At 38.6% G+C, this 20,448-nt stretch overlaps 2 protein-coding genes and 1 long non-coding RNA gene across 3 annotated transcripts in view; 2 read left to right on the top strand and 1 right to left on the bottom strand.

The window, feature by feature from the left end:
* Positions 1 to 15,057, top strand: part of LOC121462254 (ubiquitin carboxyl-terminal hydrolase CYLD-like) — a 36,462-nt gene extending 21,405 nt beyond the window's left edge. The window contains exons 6-15 of the mRNA XM_041673756.1: positions 508 to 673; positions 1,494 to 1,635; positions 2,753 to 2,875; positions 4,716 to 4,807; positions 5,648 to 5,714; positions 10,157 to 10,289; positions 11,088 to 11,196; positions 11,933 to 12,051; positions 12,288 to 12,504; positions 13,855 to 15,057. Of these exons, the coding sequence (XP_041529690.1) occupies positions 508 to 673; positions 1,494 to 1,635; positions 2,753 to 2,875; positions 4,716 to 4,807; positions 5,648 to 5,714; positions 10,157 to 10,289; positions 11,088 to 11,196; positions 11,933 to 12,051; positions 12,288 to 12,504; positions 13,855 to 14,039 (1,353 nt within the window). The 3' untranslated portion in view covers positions 14,040 to 15,057. The remainder of the gene's footprint in view (positions 1 to 507; positions 674 to 1,493; positions 1,636 to 2,752; positions 2,876 to 4,715; positions 4,808 to 5,647; positions 5,715 to 10,156; positions 10,290 to 11,087; positions 11,197 to 11,932; positions 12,052 to 12,287; positions 12,505 to 13,854) is intronic.
* The window catches only part of Nek1 (NIMA related kinase 1), a 554,120-nt gene that overhangs the window by 392,150 nt on the left and 141,522 nt on the right, over positions 1 to 20,448 (top strand). The window lies entirely within an intron of this gene.
* Positions 507 to 10,255, bottom strand: LOC121462262. The gene is made up of 3 exons (XR_005976292.1): positions 10,027 to 10,255; positions 1,015 to 1,137; positions 507 to 637 (listed from the first exon to the last, which is right to left on the bottom strand). It is a non-coding gene; the product is annotated as an uncharacterized LOC121462262 (long non-coding RNA).

A 20,448-nucleotide genomic window follows, 5' to 3' on the forward strand; every position in this document is an offset into this window, starting at 1 on the left:
CCTCCTCCCATTGCAGTCAGTTCAGGGATGTGACTGACTTTAAAATTAATCATGTTTGGAGTCTTTGGGAGAGGGGAAGGTTTTATTTTTGGCTCTAAAAAAAGTATATTGTGTGATATTTCATAACCAGGAGGGAGAATTTGAATAAATTTAGCTATTGCCTAAATATAGTTTTTAACTTTTTTTCACTTGTCTTCTTGCTGTTGAGGAACTAGGTAATTTATCTACTCCTGCCCCTTGATTTTAATACTTTTGAAATGGCTCAGGGAAACTCAGTAAACCAAGGAAGTTCTAAGCATGTATTTTGAAAGGAAATGCATCAAATACTTCCCGGAGGGCTAAAGAATTATTTTCTTAAACCACCAGCTGAGGGCCAAAGCACCAGTTAGTCAGTCCCTTTTCCTTCTTGCTGATCTGTTCAGAAAAGATTTGAAAGAGAAATTCAGAAAAAGTGAAAACTCCATAGCTCTTCCCGGTGTAACACATACCAAAACCTTTCTTTTTCAGGAGGATGAATGTGCGGGCTGTACAGATGGCACGTTCAGGGGCACGCGCTATTTCACCTGCGACGTGAAGAAGGCTCTGTTTGTGAAATTGAAGAGCTGCAGACCGGACTCTAGGTTTGAGTTTCTGGAGCCTGTTTATAATCAGATTGAAAGGTGTAATTCTTTAGGTAATTGGATACTTTTAATTTATTTACCCATCTGGAATGACTGTTTCTTGCTACATTTTAGCATCTGAGGGTGACAGTGTTTAAATGTTTTATTTACTTGCCAGTGTTCATCAAGTTTCGAAGTTGGTAAAGATTCTTACTTGGTGCATAAGAGAGTTGTCCTAAGAGGAGATATGTTGAAAGAAGAGTTAGGAAAAGTGTTTAGGGTCTAAAGACTGAAAGGTGGTGTTTTTTCTTCTCTTTTATTGATTATAGACATTAAATTTTTGGCAGTGTGGGTGGTAGAAATGAAAATGTGGTCCCTTTAGCAATAACTTCCCCATCCGCATCTTTTTAAGTACCTCATTTCGGATGTCCTTATGAAGAAATCTGATACAGTCTGGGGATGCAGTTGGCTTGACAGATGGAGGACAATTCTTCTCATTGTCACTAGCTTGCTGATGCTGGCCTTTCCCTTAACAATACTGAGAGTCAAGCAGGGGGAAATAGGGAAAACATCTTTATGAAAAACATTTTTCTTAATGTTGAAGAGTATTTTGGAAACTTGTTTCTTTTTATACTTGAAAATGAAACATTTTGGACAAGTAACAAAATATTCTTTGACAGATGCTTAATTGACTTAATTTTCTAAACTCTATATGACAGGAATGATGTTGAAAGTGAATAATTGAATTTTTATAAGTCCAGATAAATATCAGTAAACTAAAGTAAAAAAATGCAGAAGATGCCAAAATATACTTTAAATGATATATATATATACATGCATATGAATATATACTGTCATGATTTAAAAGATTATTTTTATTTTTTATCTTTTCAGTATTTGGAGGCTACTTAAGTGAAGTAGTAGAAGAAAATACTCCACCAAAGACGGAAAAAGAAGGTTTAGAGATAATGATTGGAAAGAAGAAAGGCATCCAGGGCTATTACAATTCTTGTTACTTGGACTCAACTTTATTCAGGTAAGTTCCTATTTTCTGCAGTAAGTGTAAATAGTGCTGTGTGGGGGAGAGGGGAGACAGGTATGTGTGTGTGTGTATATGGAAGAAGGTGCCAGTTGCCTTTGAGTAGAGAAACTGACAGAGTTAGGAAAGATCATGAGATTTGGTCCTTAGTGACTAAAGAATTTCATATCCTATTCCTAGATCCAAAGCACTAATATAAAAATACTGCAGTGAATAATGAGTGAACAGATACTCTGAGGACATCTGCCTCCAGTGTAGATGATGGCACGTGTGCCAAGTAACCTGCAGCAAGCTATTGGCATTGCGTGCTGCGTGGGTTCTGGAATCTCGAGATGATCATAAAAATTCTTAATATTAAAAATTACTTTCCATGGGATCACTGTTGCCCTCCTTTGTGTAGTTTTCCCTAAAGTGGATCAAGTTGAACAGCAAGGATCATTAGGCTATGAAGATTGCATCTATAGCCGTAAGGGTTGTGCACTGCCAGTGAAGTGGATCTGCCACTCGGTAGGCTGTGCCACAAGAGTTAGGAAGTTAGTGTGGAAGTTAGAATTTTAAAGGAGAGAGCACAATAAAGGTGGGTCTTGTCGTTGCTGGAATACTTTTGATTAAACAAACAAGCAAGCATTACTATAATATTCCTTAGATTTGCTGATAAAAATTTATTTTAACTAAATTTATTTTCTTTGATACCAGCAAATTTTTATTGCTAATCACTCACAAGTTATTATAAGGAAATGCCTATCTGATGATAATGAAATGAAGTTGTCCTGACTAGTCTGATCTGGTCTTGACCAGTCTCTGACTTTCTCCCTATGTTGTCTGTGTGTGTGTGACCGATTTCTAGGCCTCTCTTGGTTTATGTAAACAAGCTTCTTTCATAATGTTCTCTGGCGTGTTTTCAACCTTCACGTGTATGGTGCAGTCTTGGTGTTTCTGGTCCGGATCTGCAGGGTCTCCGGGTACTGAGCACAGGGCCTGTGTGGTCTGTCCATGAGTTCTTAGGCCAGTGGTTCCCTACACTTTATCCCTTTGCCTCTTCCTACTCCTTTAAGAATCTTTCTCAAATTTTATTCTTTTTATAACATGAGGAAAATATTCTTTTATTTTGCAGCTTATTTGCTTTTAGTTCTGTCCTGGATACTGTGTTGCTCAGACCCAAGGAAAAGAATGATGTGGAGTATTATAGTGAGACCCAGGAGCTACTGAGGACAGCAATAGTCAATCCTCTGAGAATGTAAGTAGAAGACATGTGTTTTGTCTTTAGTTGGTGTTCTGTTTACTGTTTTCTTGTATAGTAATTAATTTATGCTCTGTACTCATGTAGTAAAAAAAAAGAAGTTAGTTCTCATGAAATACTGACTTTTTAAAACCTTTGTTTTTTGTCCTCTGTTTATGTGTGTTTTAGTCTGGGCAGTGCATTCTGTAAAATGATGGGACTCATTTGGAGTCATGCACTACAAATTTATCCCTTTGCCTCTTTGTCTAGTAGATGACATTGCACTAGAAACAAGTGAGGTATATTAAAGTGACATGGTGTTTTGTTTATTTAAAAGAATTTCTTTAGGTCTTCTTTTACTCCTTTACTAAGGTAGTTGTAAATGTGCAGAAGACCATGTAAGAAGACTTTGATACATGATGCTGATGTGTGATGACTTCACAAGGCCTTTATGTGATGAAGAGTTAGATTATCCAGTGATCAGGAAACAGATAGCTCAGGGACATAGAGAACAAACTATGCAATTTAAAGTCCAACTGTGATCAATTTAAACTTTGTGGTACACTTTTCTTAACAGTGAAAATAAAAATTAACGTAATATATTTAAAAATAACAAAATATGAAACTATAAGGAGTATTCCAAACGACGTACTGTGTCACATAGCTAAGAAAGTAAATTAAAAGTGAAACAAATTTCTCTAGATACTTGTTTGCCTTACTTTTCTAATCATCTTATCCTTTAATTATGTGCTTTGATTTTAATATTAATTATTTTGTCTTACACAAATTTTAAACTCTCAGATTTTTCTTTCCCTATGTAAATGACACTAGAACAGCACAGGTCAAATCTTAACTACAAGGCATATTATCACAACCTTCCTTCTTTTTAAAATACTGTCAATCCATCAGTAAACGTTTTTTGCATACGATTGCCCAACTAGTCCAGAATCATAGTTATTCTAATTTTGTCACCAGTCTATAGAAAACACTTGTTGCATGGCCTATGAGACCAAGGTGCGTCTTGTCAGGCATGGTGGGATATACCTGTAATCCCAGCACTTGATAGCTCAAGAGGCTAAGGCAAGATCAGTAGTTCAGAAATTTGAGATATATTTCTTGTGTCTGCAAATGTCATATCTGTTGTTTGGACAGAGGTTTCGCATTATGTAATGGAAGCACCCACAGGTAGAGATCCTGTTTTGTTTATTTGGTTTTTTGTTGTTGTTAGGTTTCTTTAATCTCCTTTTGTATTTTTGGTGCCCTACATATAGCATTACACAAGTGGTAGGTGTTTAGTGTTTGCTGACTGCAAAGAGCTACCAAGTAGGTGGATGGTCGCTCTAAAAAGCGGGTACACAGTATGATTAGCTGTCTCTGACTTGTTCTTGTAAGCCCATGGTCTCCTATAGTCAAACAAAGAGAATGTCATAATTATGTTGACTGTTTGATTTCAGACTTTAGATTTTTAGTATCTCATCAGTTCCCTTTTCCATGTCTCTTATCCTGTGTAATAGAAGGGCTCTCTCAAATTTGGATATCCTATTTTATAAAATAAGTATTTTAATATAATAAGCAAATGCCATTTAAAAATTGCTTCACCCAGGCTTCATAAAAAGTTCAGAATTGTATTAGTACATGGTAGTTATTTTTAAGGTGTTTAATAGTATCTGGAAACAATTCTGATTCTCAGACTTTCACTTTTCAAACTTCTGTAAGAAGCCTACAGTTGTTTCTTAAAAATAAATGCCTTGTCTCTTGTTTTTTTTAACATGTTACAATTGTATGAAAAGTACTTGATTATTAAGATGTGCCATATGACTCACTGTGCCAGTGTCAGTTAATTCACTTTTATCAACAGATATGGATATGTGTGTGCCACAAAAACTATGAAACTGAGGAAAATACTTGAAAAAGTTCCTGCTGCATCAGGATTTACATCTGAAGAAAAAGGTGACCCTTTTAATTTATAATATATGCATTGAAAATAACTTGAAAGTTTATCATCTAGTAATATGCTAAATTATTTCCTGAAATATACCAATTTAGTTTAGAGGATTAAATTTAAGTTAGATTCATTTGAGAGGGCTAGGAGTATACTCAGTGGTGGAGTATGTAAGAGGCCTTGGGTTTGATTCCCAGCACTGCAAAAATATGAAAAGTTTCTTTTCTATGTGACATGCATATTTCTCCTGATTTTGTGATTCTTCTGAAGTGATGTGATGTGGAAGAAGTCTTTAAGAGGCCAGCCGGCTGGCTCTACAGAAGATGACCAAGTAAAGAGCTGTCCTTGTCCCCAGCAGGGCTGTTCGGAGCTGCTTCTCTTCCTGTGATAGGGAGAGTCCCCAGCACTCAGTTTCTCACTGTGCTCCCTGTTGAAAGGGGCTGTGGAGCAGTTGGCCGGCACTTCTGTCTGCTCACAACTGAAGAATTTGCTCAGATTCAACTCCTGAATTAGTTTGTTAACAGTATACTATAACCAGCTGTGGCATTTATACACATGGCTATTACTAAAATAGAAGAAAAAATAGGGCATATACCAGGTATATTCTACTGAACCTCCCAAAAGACATAAAAATGATTTCACTGTGTGTGAATGAGTATATTCTGTTAAATAGCGCATCATGACAACAAATGGAAAAGTAATGTTTTATTATAAGTTTTCCCTTGTCAGGAGAACCTGAAATAACTAAACTTTTAATTAATATGTCTCTCTTAAAGAATAGAATGGTTTTTAAATTTTCTCTGTGATTCACTTAGGTTTTTTGTTGTTGTTGTTTTATTTTCTCCTAGATCCTGAAGAATTTCTAAATATCCTGTTTCATGATATTTTAAGGGTTGAGCCATTGTTAAAAATAAGGTAGGTCTCAAGCTGTCTAGAAGCATTTCAGAAGCAGACCTTCTTTTACACTGCCATTGCCCAGTAGCTAAATGTTGCTAGCATAGATGTGGGTTTCACTAGCTGCTGTCCTCTCTCTGAGCTACACTTAACTTCCAGGGCACAAGTGAACCTGTTCTTTTGCCCTAATGACAGATGTGCCCACAATTCAATTACTTATGAAATTGCATGTTAATATTTTTGAAAGTTCAGTTAGTGAACTTTTAAAAGGAATCTTATTCTAATTGAATTTAAAAAAAGAAAAAAAAAACAGTGAGAGCATTGATTTTGGCTTCCCATAACTTACAGTTAGCCTTAAGTTAGCTCTTTCATTCTCAGTTTAGATCTTCCTTCCCCCCATGTTGAAAGAATACCTGAGTTTACTGCGATACAGTTCTTAGTGGGATGTTTGAAATGTCTGCTCTTCCCAGGTCATTTGAATGGTGGGCCCCTCTTGATTTCAGTCTTGGTTTCTCTGGTGGAAATCTTAGGAGTGTGCTGCCTACTTTCTTAAGAACCCACACTGATGAGTTCTCTTTCCTCTTGTGTCTAAGCAATGCAGTTTGAACCAGGGTTAAACTGATTGTGGGAGCAAGGAAAGTATCACAGTTAAAGTTTGGTTCTCTTCAGAAATCTCTAACTAGTGAACTGGCATGATGCATAATCATGGGGTGTACATACTTATTAGCAAGTCCAAGTTGGTAATCGCTTTCTATGTACCTAGAAAATCCAGAGAATTATCTACAAAGATTTAAGAAAAGAATTTATTATAGTCTAGCCATGTAAAAATTAATCATGGAAAATCAACAACATTTTTTTATTCCTTCAAGCATATAGAAAAAGGAATATTTTATGTTTTAGGAAAGAAAAATAAGCAATCATTGTTTTCAAAGATAGAGTTAAAAAAAGATTTACACTGAGCTACAAGGCAGATTTGATTAATCAGTGAGAAAGAGTAAATAATTAAATATGTGAATTTTTTGGTTTGTTTTATTCTTTTAATGATTTTTACATTCCAACTACAGTTTCCCCTCCTTCCTCTCTTCCTAGTCCTTCCCTCCCACCTTCTCCCTCTCCCCCCATCCTCTCCTCCTTCATTTCTATTCAGAAGAGGGCAGGCCTCCCATGGATATAAAGCAAACATGGATATAAAGCAAACATGAGGCTCAGAGTGTGAGGTACAGTCCATCTTGGTGCAGTTGTAGTGGGACTGTACCTCAGCCGGTGTCCCTGCTTCTGCAAGGGAAGCAGATGGAGATGAATGCAGGTGCTCAGCTCACTTTCTCCTTCTCATTCTGGGGCCCAAACTTGTGAAATTCTGCTGCCCATATTTAGAGTGGATCTTCTCACCTCAACCCAATCAGAAAACTTTTTTACAGTTATGTTTAGAGGTTTATCTCATAGATGATTCCAGATCCTGTCAAGCTAACAATATTAACATCACAAGACCACTTATTGTCCACTTGATACCCAAATATATCATTTAAAAATACATTTAATTTTATTTTTAATTGTGTGTATGAATTCAGTGCCAACAGAGGCCAGAAGAGGATGTCAGATTTCCTTAAGCTGGAGTTACAGGCAGTTGTGAACTACCTGTTGTGGGTTCTGGGGACTGAGCTTTGGTCCTCTGTAAGGGCAGTGTGCTGTCTTAACCTCTTGATAGCTGAGACATTTCCTACCACTTTTGGTTATGAGCCTTAGTTGTTTTTTTTTAATGGCTGAACTCTCTCTCTCTCTCTCTCTCTCTCTCTCTCTCTCTCTCTCTCAGGCCCCAAGTTTTTTGAGACAGGATTTCTTTGTGTAACAGTCTTGGCTACTAGCTGTCCTGGAATTCACTTTGTAGACCAGACTGACTTCAAACTCACAGAGATCCGCTTGCCTCTGTCTCCTGAGTGCTCAAATTAAGTACATGCTTCACCACACCCGACTTAAACATATGATTTTAAAGCTATTACTTTCTACTCTTTGTCCCGATAGGTTCTTGGTCATCTTTAATGCAGAATACATTCATTCTAAGTTCAGAAGTTTCCATAATTTTTAATGTTCCAACACTGTTCAAAAATAGTCTTTCTTTTTAACCATGAGTTCCTGAAAAACCAATAAACAAGTTTTGTACTTCCAGCTTACAGTGGCACAGGGTTGGTTCTCATCCCAAAAGGAAGGAGTTGGGGGCAGAGCAAGCAAAGAAAGGTCAGACCAGAGCAAGAGTCACAGGAGCATCAAGGCAGGGCGACCCAGGCTCCTTGTGGCTGGGCAGTGACGTCACAAGCTTCACACACTCATCATGGAGCTGCAGGATTTTGGAATGAGTATAGGACCTCAGGACTCACCTATTATGGTCCAAACCACACCAATCCATGAATGTTTTTATATTCATGTTTGTAAAATGTCAATATCCACTTTTTAAAATTTACCAAATTTGTATTCTTGTGCCCTTGGATTGTCCCTGGTGGAAAATACAACCCAACTAGCATGGCTTGGTACAGTTTCACAACTTGGTTATGATTCTGTAAGTTTCCAAACTTCTAAAACACTAGCCGTGGGGTTATTTAATTATTTTTATCATTTTCTAAAATTTTCATAAACCCCATATTGTATATTGGGTATGTTTCCCCTGTACCTCCATCCCTCTGTCCCTTTCCATGTCTCCCTCCTCATAGTTCCTTTGTTCCTTAGGCAGCATCACGTCTACTTTCATGTCATATACAAATTAATGCTTTTTGTCTCTCTGTAGAAGATCGAGGAACCATAAATGAGAGAAAACATACATTGTTTCTCTTTATGGGACTGATTTAATTTGTTTAGTATGTTTATTTCCAGTTGTATCCATTTTTTATGACTGACAGACTTTGTTCTTTATGGTTAAAAGGACTCGCCTGTGCATATGATTTGAGGAGTGATTTTTGTTGTTTTGTTTTTCATTTTAGGTTTGGTTTGATTTTTTGAGACAGGTTTCTCTATATAGCCCTGACTGTCCTGAAACTTGCTTTGTAGACCAGGCTGGCCTCGAACTTACAGAGATCCACCTGCCTCTGTCTCCTGAGTGCTGGGATTAAAAGTGTGCACCACCATGCCTGACCCTGGAAGTGAGGTTTGAGTGGCTGTTGTTCCTCCCAGTTTTCTGCTACAGTGTTAGGACACTATGTATCTCTTCCTCCATTAACTAGCTGCCATGCCTCCTCCTGGCCATCCTTGATTTTTCTGGGTGTGATTTTTTTTTACCTCCATTATTTTTGTTTTCTCTTCTATGCTATTTTTAACTATGAATTTTTTCTATGATTTTTTTCTATGACTTTTTCTATGATTTTTTGTAGTCATCAACAACCAATTAAAATGTTATTCTAGAATAACTGCTAGTTTCTTGAATTATAATCTGTTCTTATTAGCTTTGAGTTCTCAAGAGTGCTGTAGCTAGTTACCAGATTTTATGTTTTGTAAATTCAGGACATAATTTGCTTGGGGCAGCTGAAGATCACAATAGGCTGCTCCCTGAATCACAGAAGTTTTGTGATTAAAAACTGCTGACAGTTTTTTTTTTCTAAAACTCTTGAAATCTAGACATACATTTAAATAATCTGATTCTAAACCCAGACACTTGGCTAAAAAAGATAAGCGGTAAGCTGAAAGATGAAAAACAATGTTCTCCGTAGAGTTAGTTTTAATGGTTACTAGTAAGCTGGTAAGGGAAGGGAGATGTTGGACCCTCATGTTTCACCGTGACCATTTACCTGGTGTTTGTCAAGTTGGTGGGTGAGCATCTAAAGAGCTGCTGGTAGCTGAAAGCCTAGAGGATAGTTGTTAGGGTTCCTGGGAGTCACACCTTGCCCTGTTTTGACTTGCTAGGAAAGTATCTTCCCTCCCTCCCTCCCTCCCTCCCTCCCTCCCTCCCTCCTCCCTCCCAGGGCTTTTATTTTAGGAAGTAAAGAAGTTTGATTTAGAAGGTCTAAGAGTCCGTCACTGAGGCATTGTAGCATTTGTTCTAGTCAGTAAAAGCGGTGCTCACAACTGTCTGTAACATCAGTTCCTGGTGACCTGACATCCGTGGTAAAACACCAGTGTACATAAAATAAAAATTATTTTTTTTAAAAAAAGTAACTGCTACTTTCTAGATTTGGAGGGAGAAGAACTGAGTATTGTTCATATAGTGTTTCTTGTCTGGAATATTATTCTACATTTTTCTTGTGATGGCAAGAGAACTTTTGAATAATTTATAAAGAAGGCAGAAGAACTAATTTATGAGGTCTTCTGCATAAGCACATTTAACTATCTCATCCGAATCATTGTCTTTCACCTGGTGTGTGGACAATCCAAAGCTGGACACGAGCATTATGATGCTGTGTCCTCAGGTCTGTCAGATGCTTCATACTCGATTCAGGCATTTGGTAAATGGCTTATATGCATTTCTTCCTGTGTGCTCCCAGATCAGCAGGTCAGAAAGTCCAAGACTGCGACTTCTATCAGATCTTTGTGGAAAAAAATGAGAAATTTGGAGTTCCTACAATTCAACAGTTACTAGAATGGTCTTTTATCAACAGCAACCTGAAATTTGCAGAGGTTAGTGATTCTAACTGGACTTGTACTGCTACTTTATTTTGTTTCTTATCAATGCTAGATATTAAACTCAGGCCTTTTGTACACACTGCCCCAAGTGCTGCCCCACTGAACCACACCTAGCTGTCACTGTGCTTTAACCAAGAATAGTTTGAAGAAATAGTTAAGAAGACACTTTTTTTAAAAAAAAAAAAAGTTATTCTAACTTTGTTTTTTTAAAGATAGCTGCGCTTAGCTTAAGTTGGAATGTTTTAGATTTGGGTTGCAAAGGGAACAAAAGCTAATTTTTAAGTTTAAAGTAGCTTAATGCAAAGATATGTGTGCATACATGTTTATGTTTTCAGTTGTCATTTTTCCCATGCATAGTATCTAAACATGTCAAAGGTAATGTTATTTTTTCTCCCTCTGCTAAGAGATAAAATACCAATAAATTCTTGTGTATGGGTTTGCTAATGAATGCAATAGAAACTTCTCTTTGACTGTCAGAATGTGTTATCTCTGCAGTGCATGCCGTGGTCTGTTTTATCATGTTCATCTCTGGGGAAGTCTGGAAAATCTGTAGCTTATTGCTGCTCTGCATCCACACTGCACATTCACAAGTGGGCTCTGCTTCATGGGCCAACAGCCCTGCTGAAACCACTACTGGGTTTGACAGTTATGACTATTTCAGTTTCATAGGGAAACTCGTTAGTACAGGGGTTAGGACTCAAGGCTTTGGACATGCTAAGTAAGCGCTATATTGAGCTAAGTCCCCAGCTCCTTAGGACTTTGGTTTCTAAAACTATGTGTCTTTTTTTTTAGGCACCATCATGCTTGATTATTCAGATGCCTCGGTTTGGAAAAGACTTCAAAATGTTCGAAAAAATTTTCCCTTCTCTAGAATTAAATATAACGGATTTGCTTGAAGACAGTAAGTATATAGTCCTTTCTTTGATTTTTGTTTTGTTTTGTTTTAGAAATAGTTGGCCTGGACTTTTCATTAGTTATGGGTATAGTACTTCTGACAGGTAATTCAGTAGTTGAAGAGCTTAGACATACTAACTCAATAATTTGACTGCTAGAATTTATTCTAAAAAAAGAGGTAAAAATAAATAATTTAAATGCAAATTTACTTACTATCTGACAAGAAATTAGAGACAAGAAATGTTAATAAGAGGGAAGTGGTTAACTGGATTATATGTCTAAACAATAGACTTATGTGAAAACAGTGTGTGGTAGTTATAGTGGAAGGGAAAGCATCGAGAGGCTAGATGAGAGAAGCTTGAGACACACTTGTACCTGGGTACACATACTTATATAAATATTCAGACGTAAAAGTGTTACAGAAAGTTCATAATGGCAGTGATTGTTACTTACTGACTTAAGATCATATGTGCTATTAGTCTTCAATACTTACTTTATATCTTTGAACATTTCATGACCAGAAGAACAATTCTAGAATAGGTTAACAAAAATGGTTATATGAAAAAAAAGTCCTTAAAAATACTTCAGATACAAAAAAAAATCCAAATGAAATTTTAAGAGGGTCAGAGAGGACTAGGCCTTTCTTCTCCCCAACCCCCAAGCATTCTTGTTTTCAAAGTATAGCTTTTATTTTTAATGACAGAATGTCTTTTTAAAAAGGCTTCTTCCTTCCCTCTGCGTAGCTCCCAGGGAGTGTCGCATCTGTGGAGGACTTGCGATGTTTGAGTGTAGAGATTGCTATGAAGACCCCGACATCACAGCAGGGAAGATCAAGCAGTTCTGTAAGACCTGCTGCACTCAGGTAATCCACACTCACTGCACCAGTCAGAGTCAAAGGGCATTTTAAACATTCACAGTAAATGTTATTGCTCATGTCTCTTCTGCCGGTGTGTGTGTATGTGTGTGTGTGTGTGTGTGTGTGTGTGTGTGTGTGTGTGTGTAGAACTTGGCTGGGCTGGTCAATGAAAGTGATTAGAGTCTGCCCTTGAAACATGGCATTTAGCTCACTTGTGGTATTTTCTTCATGGTCCATTTTAGGTTCACCTCCATCCTAAGAGAATGAATCATACCTATCACCCAGTATCACTTCCCAAAGACTTGCCTGACTGGGACTGGAGACACGGCTGCATCCCCTGCCAGAAGATGGAGTTATTTGCTGTTCTCTGCATAGAAACGAGCCACTATGTTGCTTTTGTGAAGTATGGGAAGGATGATTCAGCCTGGCTCTTCTTTGACAGCATGGCTGATCGAGATGGTATTTAAAACTCGTCTTTTGGAGGGAGATGCTTCCTAGTGAGAGCGCGTGTTTATGGTAATAGGGTATTTTGTGAGCAGATTCTTGAAAGGATACCACAGTGGGACGGACTTCAATCTTCAAAGGGTATTACTAATTCTGCTCCTCAAACTAAGGAGCAATAATGTTGTGCCATCTTGGTCCTTATGTGGATTTGTTAAAGAATCCTAGCCATAATCCCAGACTTGGGAAGTAGAGGATTGTGAATCAGAGGTCAGTTTGTATTGCATAGTGAGAACCTGATTCAATTTGTCCAACCTCAAAAGAAAACAAAGATCCTAAAATTTATTTAGAGCTGATTTTACCATCTTCTTCCTTGCATTTTTATATACAGTAGAGTAGCCATTTATTGAGGACATAAATGCCAAACTCTGTGGGAATACTTAGGTCATGGAAATCATGCCTGTTTTTCTATTGTCTAAGCTAACGTTAAAGGTGGTGAAGGTTGCATGGTATGAATTTACCTCAGTCTTCCTGATCTCATGCGTTTTATTTCAGGAAGAAACCTTTTCTCATTGAGATGTTTTTAGGAAGCTTAGTCATTACTTAGTACACACTTGAGTGACAGGGGTCTTGGTAGTAAGGTACTTGTCACAGTACCTGTCCATACCCCATTTACACTACAGCTCTTCTTCCAAGCCCTAGTTCCCCAGGTCTTCAGGTGTGACACTTTAATAACCAGAGGCACCGAGTGACGGCTTCTTGACCAGAGGCCCAAGCTGTAGACCAACAGTTCTTCATTTCTGCATAGCTCTGATGCCTGAGGGCACAGCCCACCCCTGTGTGCGCTTCACTCAGCATTAGCAGCATAACTTTTGGGAACGCACCTTTTAGAGCAAATCTGATCATCAGAGCACATGCGCGTTCTGATGATTAGTATCTAAAACAGCCATGCTAGAGGTATGCAAGTATGTTCTTAAAACATAAGGAAACAGTAGCGCTCACAATTGGCTTCTTGTGGAAAAGTGTCAGGCTGCTAGTGTCTGGGAAGGACAGAAAAGTCTGAGGGGCCTAGAGCAGCAGCCTGCAAATCGGGACTGCAGCTTTTCCTAAGTGCATGTCCTTTTCCAGGTTTTTTTTTTTTTTCACTTTTCTCTGCTTGAACCCTCTCAGAAGCCAATAAAAGGAGACCGTAATTCTAGAAACTGAAAGTCAAACAAAGTTTTGTTGTTTGTTTTGTTTTGTTTTGTTTTTGATTCTGGGAGTCAGTCTTCACTAAATTCTAGGATAGTAAAATTGTTCTGGTGGGACAGGCTGCCAAGAGGACTTAGAAGTTTGCTGCCCTAATGAGAGCTCTCTCTCTCTCCCTAGGGGGTCAGAATGGCTTCAACATTCCACAAGTGACACCCTGCCCTGAAGTGGGAGAGTACTTGAAGATGTCTCTGGAGGAGCTGCACTCCTTGGATTCCAGAAGGATTCGAGGCTGTGCACGCAGACTTCTTTGTGATGCGTACATGTGCATGTACCAGAGTCCAACCATGAGCTTGTACAAATAACATGTCATCTGAAAGGGGCAGAGGCCAAGCACAAAGCTTAACACCATGTGTCTTCCAGCTGGCACCCATTGCGGGCAATGGGTGTCTTTTGTGTTGATGGTCCTTTAGCAAAGGATTCCTGTGTTTTTAAACAAATTATTTTTGTGTTCTTGAAGTATTTAATAAGCATTTTGCACTCTAGGAAGTATGTTTTGTTGGTTTTTTAAAAATTTTAATGAAGTTTAGTTTAAATTAAGTTTTTTTTTTTAAGTTTATTGAGTTTATTGCATTGATAATATAATATTTTTGGAAAGATACAATTTTAATTGTTACGTCTAAAATCTTTTAGTCCATTGAGGATGTAAGTAAATATTTCTTCTTATGGACCAAGGATATTAAATCGTTTTTCTTTTTTGAGTGCCTTGAGGAAGAAATAATATGGTTTTACTGAGTCTGCTGGTGGGTGGCCTTAAATGGCATAACTTTATCCTCAAGAGTACCGCAGGGTCCTGGCCACTCTCCTGGCAGTGCTGACAGTTTAATGTCATCAGAATTGAGTTCTCATTTTCTTCCCAACGGATTTGAGGGAGAAGGGCTGTTGGTGTAGGGATGGTCCTTCCAGGCACCGTAGGACTCTGCACAGTTCTCTTGTGCTTTTAAATACTGTTTATGTTCACTAATTATTCATTCTAAAGGGATTATGCAGGAGATGCAACTGTCTTTGCTTTTATATTATGAAATAGCCTTGTATTGTGGGATGTTAACTCTGGAGAGTCGCCCTCATACTCAAAGTATTCATTAAAAACAATCCCCTGATACTCCCTAGGGGGTGTGTGGCTATTATCAGGCTGACCCAAAGGAACACATTTTGTATTCCATTTCCTTTACTGGTATCTTGTTAAAAATTTTTTGCCTGAAGAATATTGTTTTGTTTATGAAAACATGAATAACATTGTATAAAACAGTCCCTTTCTGTCCGAATGCTCCAATGTAGCCTTAATTTTGTTAGAGACGATTGAGGTGCTGCTATGGAAATAAATGTACCATTACTATTTCTGTATCAGTAAAACGCAGTTTTATGGTTCTTTCTCTTTGAAAAAAAATTTCCGCCTCCTCCCAGCCTCCCATTTCCCTCCCTCTCCTCTCCCCCTCCCCCCACTCCTTTCCCCCTCCCTCTCCAGTACAAAGAGCAGTCAGGGTTCCCTGCCCTGTGGAAAGTCCAAAGTCCTCCCCCCTCCATCCTGGTCTAGGAAGGTGAACATCCAAACTGGCTAGGCTCCCACAAAGCCAGAACATGAAGTAGGATCAAAACCCAGTGTCATTGTCCTTGGCTTCTCAGCAGCCCTCATTGTCCGCCATATTCAGAGAGTCAGCTTTTATCCCATGCTTTTTCAGTCCCAGTCCAGCTAGACTTGGTGAGCTCCCAAAACGGGGTGAAAACTATTATGTCAGAAGGAGAAGGGGGAAATGTGGGTACAACACACACACTGGTCGTATGCATCATTTTCAGAAGGACCTAACTGTACAAAGCAGAATCTAGGAGGAGGATGAAGTAAAAATACAATTATAATAGGATGTACACATTGCTTACACTTAGAAAACTCAACAGATAAAATGTATAGATAGAAATAGAGAAGAAATACACATGAAATTTACAAATTTGATCTAAAACATACATGGAATAGTCCATCTTATACTGCCCCCCTTCCCTGAGACAGGTCTATGTAGCCCAGGCTAGCCTTGAACTTGAAGAAACTGCCTGCTTTTTAGTCTTCCTGGTGCTGTGATTACATTTGCCCCAAGTTCTAGATTTCTTTTGCTTTTTAGTAGAACACATACAAAAAATTAATCCAGTCTGTGTTTTCAAAGGACATTCTAGGACAATTTATAAAAGTGGAAATTTTCTAGGGCATATTTCCTGATCATAGCTTATGATAGAAGAAGGGGGATGGGAGAAACAAACAGTAAAAAGAGACTCCATTCAAAGCCATTTAATTACTTGGAAATTACAAGGAATGATACAAAGCAGTCTTTTACTAAAATGTAAATGAACCTAAAATTACCAACCTCACAGAAAGCAATAATGGAGGAAACTCCATACAAAACATATGCGATGCTTTATCCTTATTGGAAATTCATAGCCTTAAATTATCCCTATTGGGAACTCAGAGCCTTAAATGTTTTATTTTTTAAAAGAATATAGAGAAAAATAAAATTCAATTTAAAGAGTTATAACACCACCAAAATTAAACAAGCAAAATATTGGAAGAGAAAATAAAGATCTAAATTAACAAATAGGAGGTGAGGAGGAAAGCAGGAAGGGCAGGTCGGCTGACATGTAAGAATGCCCGCACACAGATGAAGACCCAACAAGTTTCTGAAGGCTCAAAAACCGCACAAAGAACCAGAGTCTGATAATGTGATGGAGAAGGCGCAGGGCCACAGGGCAGGCAAGAGAAACATAGAGAGTGGGCTGCTGTTGTCCCTTGACCATGCTTCCCTGTCCCAGACAAGGGCTCTCTCTTGTTGGCTTTGTTCAAAAATGCGGAAATAATAAATAATATTTTCAACACAGCTTCTACAAAATTACTTGGTCTAGACACTTTAAAAAAAATCAAGAATGAGACTTAACTGCCCAGATGAAGGCATGTGACATCTACAGGCAATTCAGTGACTCCTCATGGACTGGGACTTTGCTCTGAAGTATATTGATGGGTGTTATGGAATATTAGGTGAAGATGTGCTACATTTGTTTGTGCTGTGGAGCATTTGTTTAATGATGCAAAGATATGTTGCATTCTTTTACACTGTGTTTGTTTCACTCTGTGAAGCTGTGTTACTGTGCCTGCCTGAAACACCTGATTGTCTAATAAAGAACTGAACGGGCCAATAGCAAGGAAAGAGAAAGGATACGTGGGGCTGGAAGGCAGAGAGAGAGTAAATAGGAAGAGAAATGGGAAGAGAAGATCAAGGAACAAGAGTAGGAGAGAAGACATTGGGGGCCAGTCACCTAGCTACACAGCAAGCCACAGAGTAAGAGGTAAAGAAAGGCATATAGAATAGAGAAAGATAAAAGTCCAGGGGCAAAAGGAAGATGGGATAATTCAAGTTAAGAAAAGTTAACTAGAAATAAGCCAAGCTAAGACCAGGCATGTGTGAGAAAGAATAAGCTTCTGAGCATTTATTTGGGGGCTGGGTCATGGGCCCCCAAAGAACAAAGAGAAAAAAAAACAGCCTCAGAGGGAAATTATTATTAGCAAAATCTACTTGTGTCAATAAGGGAATACTAATATTCCAAATTTTAAAAATTTACCTGAAGGCTGGTGTGCTGGCATGAGTTTATCTGTTCCACTTGTATGTAGGTGTTATTGGAGGTCAGAAGAGGGCATAGGGTCCCCCAGAACTGGAATTACAAGCAGCTGACAGTGACATCTGGGTGCTGGGAACCAAACCCAGGTCCTTCGTGGTAACAGTAAACTCACTTAACCACTGCGCCACCTGTCCATCCCTCATATCCCAATTTATGTCGTTTGGTTTCTCGAGACAGGGTTTCTCTGTGTAACAGCCCTGGCTGTCCTGGAACTAGCTCTGTAGACCAGGCTGGCCTCGAACTTACAGAGATCTGCCTGCTTCTCCCTCCCAAGTGCTGAGATTAGAGGTATGTGCCACCCCCTGCCCAGCCTTGAGCTTTTCTTTTCCCCTCATCTCCCAATTTTGATGGGGTTTCTATGGCTATATAAATGAATGTGCATCCGTGACAGATCATGTTAGCAAATTACTTTCAATTAGTTTAGAAAGATCAAAATTCTTCATATTGTAACTTCAACTTTTCTGTAAGTTTGACTGTTTCAATTCTTTTTAATTAAGAAATTACAGAGAAGTGAAAAGACTTCCTGCCAAACTACTTTAGCAATGCTAGTATCAGATAAATAGTTAATGTTTTAATGCATAGACTATTTTGTTACTAAGAATAAAAAGCTAACAAATTCAAACAAGGAACTGCAATGACAAATAGGCCAAAAAAGGTACTTTAGCAGTAGTCAAGATAATGCAATTTAATGCAACATTAAATTAAAATGTTAATCAAATGTCATAAAGGACCTACCGGAATTATGAACTTTTCAAAGCCAGCATGGGTTATTTGAGGCATGTTGACCGAGTGTTCTCGCACTTTGATGGAATATGGCTAAGCCCTCTGATTTTCTGTTGTGAACTTGGCAAATCCATAAAAAAATAACCATTCATCTTGACCCAGACATTCTACTCTGTAGGATCTATTTATTAGAGAAGGAAATAGAAACAAGAATATTTATTCCATCTTTGTTTTTAGTAGCATAAAACCAACATTTAGAATGACAGCTAACTATTACGATAATGAATGAACTCTAACTATGCCATAGATAAGAATGTAACTATTACTGGAAGTCGATACCAGCTGACTAACAAGAATTCCATATATTTGTATGTGGGTCTATATGTACAGGTTTGTGCATGTGTTCCCCTCCAAAGGGGAAGAAAAATATGAAGAGAAATAGATACAATAGAATCCTCTTGCTTAAAAATAGTATATGTGTGTGTGTGTGTGTGTGTGTGTGTGTATGCTTACATAAATGCATAGAAAAATTTAAAAGGAATCCACATAGGCTGTTCCATCGATTAGGGTGAAGAGTTTATACAAAGACAGAAGAAGAGAAATCATTTGGATGGTATTGTACCATCTTGACTAATTTCTATCACTCTATGCGACAACTTGTACCTGGATCGCGGAGACTCTGCCCATTTGGATAAACTATTTAAGGAAGAAGACTACTGTGAAAACAGTGGGAAGTATCATCTGTAGATCGACTGCCAAGCTCCAATGGAGAAGATGAAATCTGAGAAAACCAGCAGTTGGAAGCAGGAAAAGTAACTAACAAGCTCAGAGAAAAACATGTGAGGATGGAGATCAAATGCACGGGTGAAGACCAGCGTGCCAAAATCAAGAGAGATGGCTGTCTTAGCTAGGGTTTCTAGTGTTGTGAAGAACACCATGGCCACATCTCTTACAGAGGAAAACATTTAATTGGGCAGCTTCCAGTTTTAGAGGTTCAGTCCATTATCATCATGGTGGGACAAGGGCATGCAGGCAGACATGGTGCTGGAGAAGGAAGTGCTGGAGAAGGAGCTGAGAGTTCGTACATCTTGACCAGCAGGCAGAAGAAAATGGTCTGAGTGTCACACTGAGTGAAGCGTGAGCAAAGGAGACCTCAAAGCCCACTCCCACACTGACAGACTTCCTCTAACGAGGCCATGCCTGCTCCAACAAAACCACATTTCCTAACAATGCCACTCCCTTTGGGGGGACATTTTCTCTCAAACCATCACACTGGCTAAGAATGGATAAGGACTTAGAGCAGGGCTTGCTTGTTGTGTGCAAGTCCGGATCCTGCTCCAGTAGTCCAGATTGTTCTAGAACTTACTATATACTCTGGAGGAGCCTTGAAATTGTGATCGTCCTGCCTCAGCTTCTTGACTGCTAGAATTAAAAAGTGTGTGTATGACTCAGGAGTTGATTGTTTTATTTACCTAGTTTTTCTAGCTTGTTTACATTGTATTGTTACTGGTTTATTACATTTACCATTGGGCAACCTAATGCATGTATATAAGGCATTTTGAGAATTCTCAATCTCTACCCTTTTTTTTCTCGTGCTAACCCTTGTCTATCCCCATCCTTCCTCCCTACAAATCTCTTTCCCCCATTCTTATTTGTTTTGTCTTTGTGACTTACTGATTTAACCAGGGTTATCTGTGTGATTGCGGTTTTGGAGCTATCCATTGGAGCCTAGTGTTCTCTGCAGTGGGTATAAAATGGAAAAATGATGACATCACCTCCCTCAGAACCCTTCATTACCCAGTAGTTCAGTAGGGAGAAGGTAGGGCTCGAGAACTCTTTGATCCATGATTGACTCTTAAAAAGCCCAATTTTGTGTGGGCCCAGTGCAGACACCTGCAGCTCCAATGAGCTCATGCTTGCAATGGCTGTATCACGTCCTGTGCCAGGGATCAGCTTTGACAAGGATACCAGTTACCAGGATAGGGGCATGGGGATTAGAAATTTAAGAGAACGAAGATGCACAAGTAAAATTAATAAAACAGAAGCACAGTATAGTATCGAGAGGGAGTTCCAGTGACTACTGAAATTGCCTGTGGTTGATTTTCCATACACTTTTATACCCCAATACAACAGAGGGGAGAAGGCAAAAGATGCTTTAACATGATGCAAGGGACAACTCGAACAGTTGTTTGCTTCAATACTTTGAGACATCAAGCCATTAATCAAGACATCAAGAGGAAGTCATTCTGTTTAGGCAGTGAGCCCGCCTCTAGACCAAGTATCCTGTAGGCAGCCACTCCATAGGTCAAACCTCCTAATTCAAAAGAAGGAGCAGAA

Source organism: Microtus oregoni, unplaced genomic scaffold (genome assembly GCF_018167655.1).
Source record: "Microtus oregoni isolate MIOR12 unplaced genomic scaffold, Mior012 000024F_ref0000369, whole genome shotgun sequence".
NCBI lineage: Eukaryota > Metazoa > Chordata > Mammalia > Rodentia > Cricetidae > Microtus > Microtus oregoni.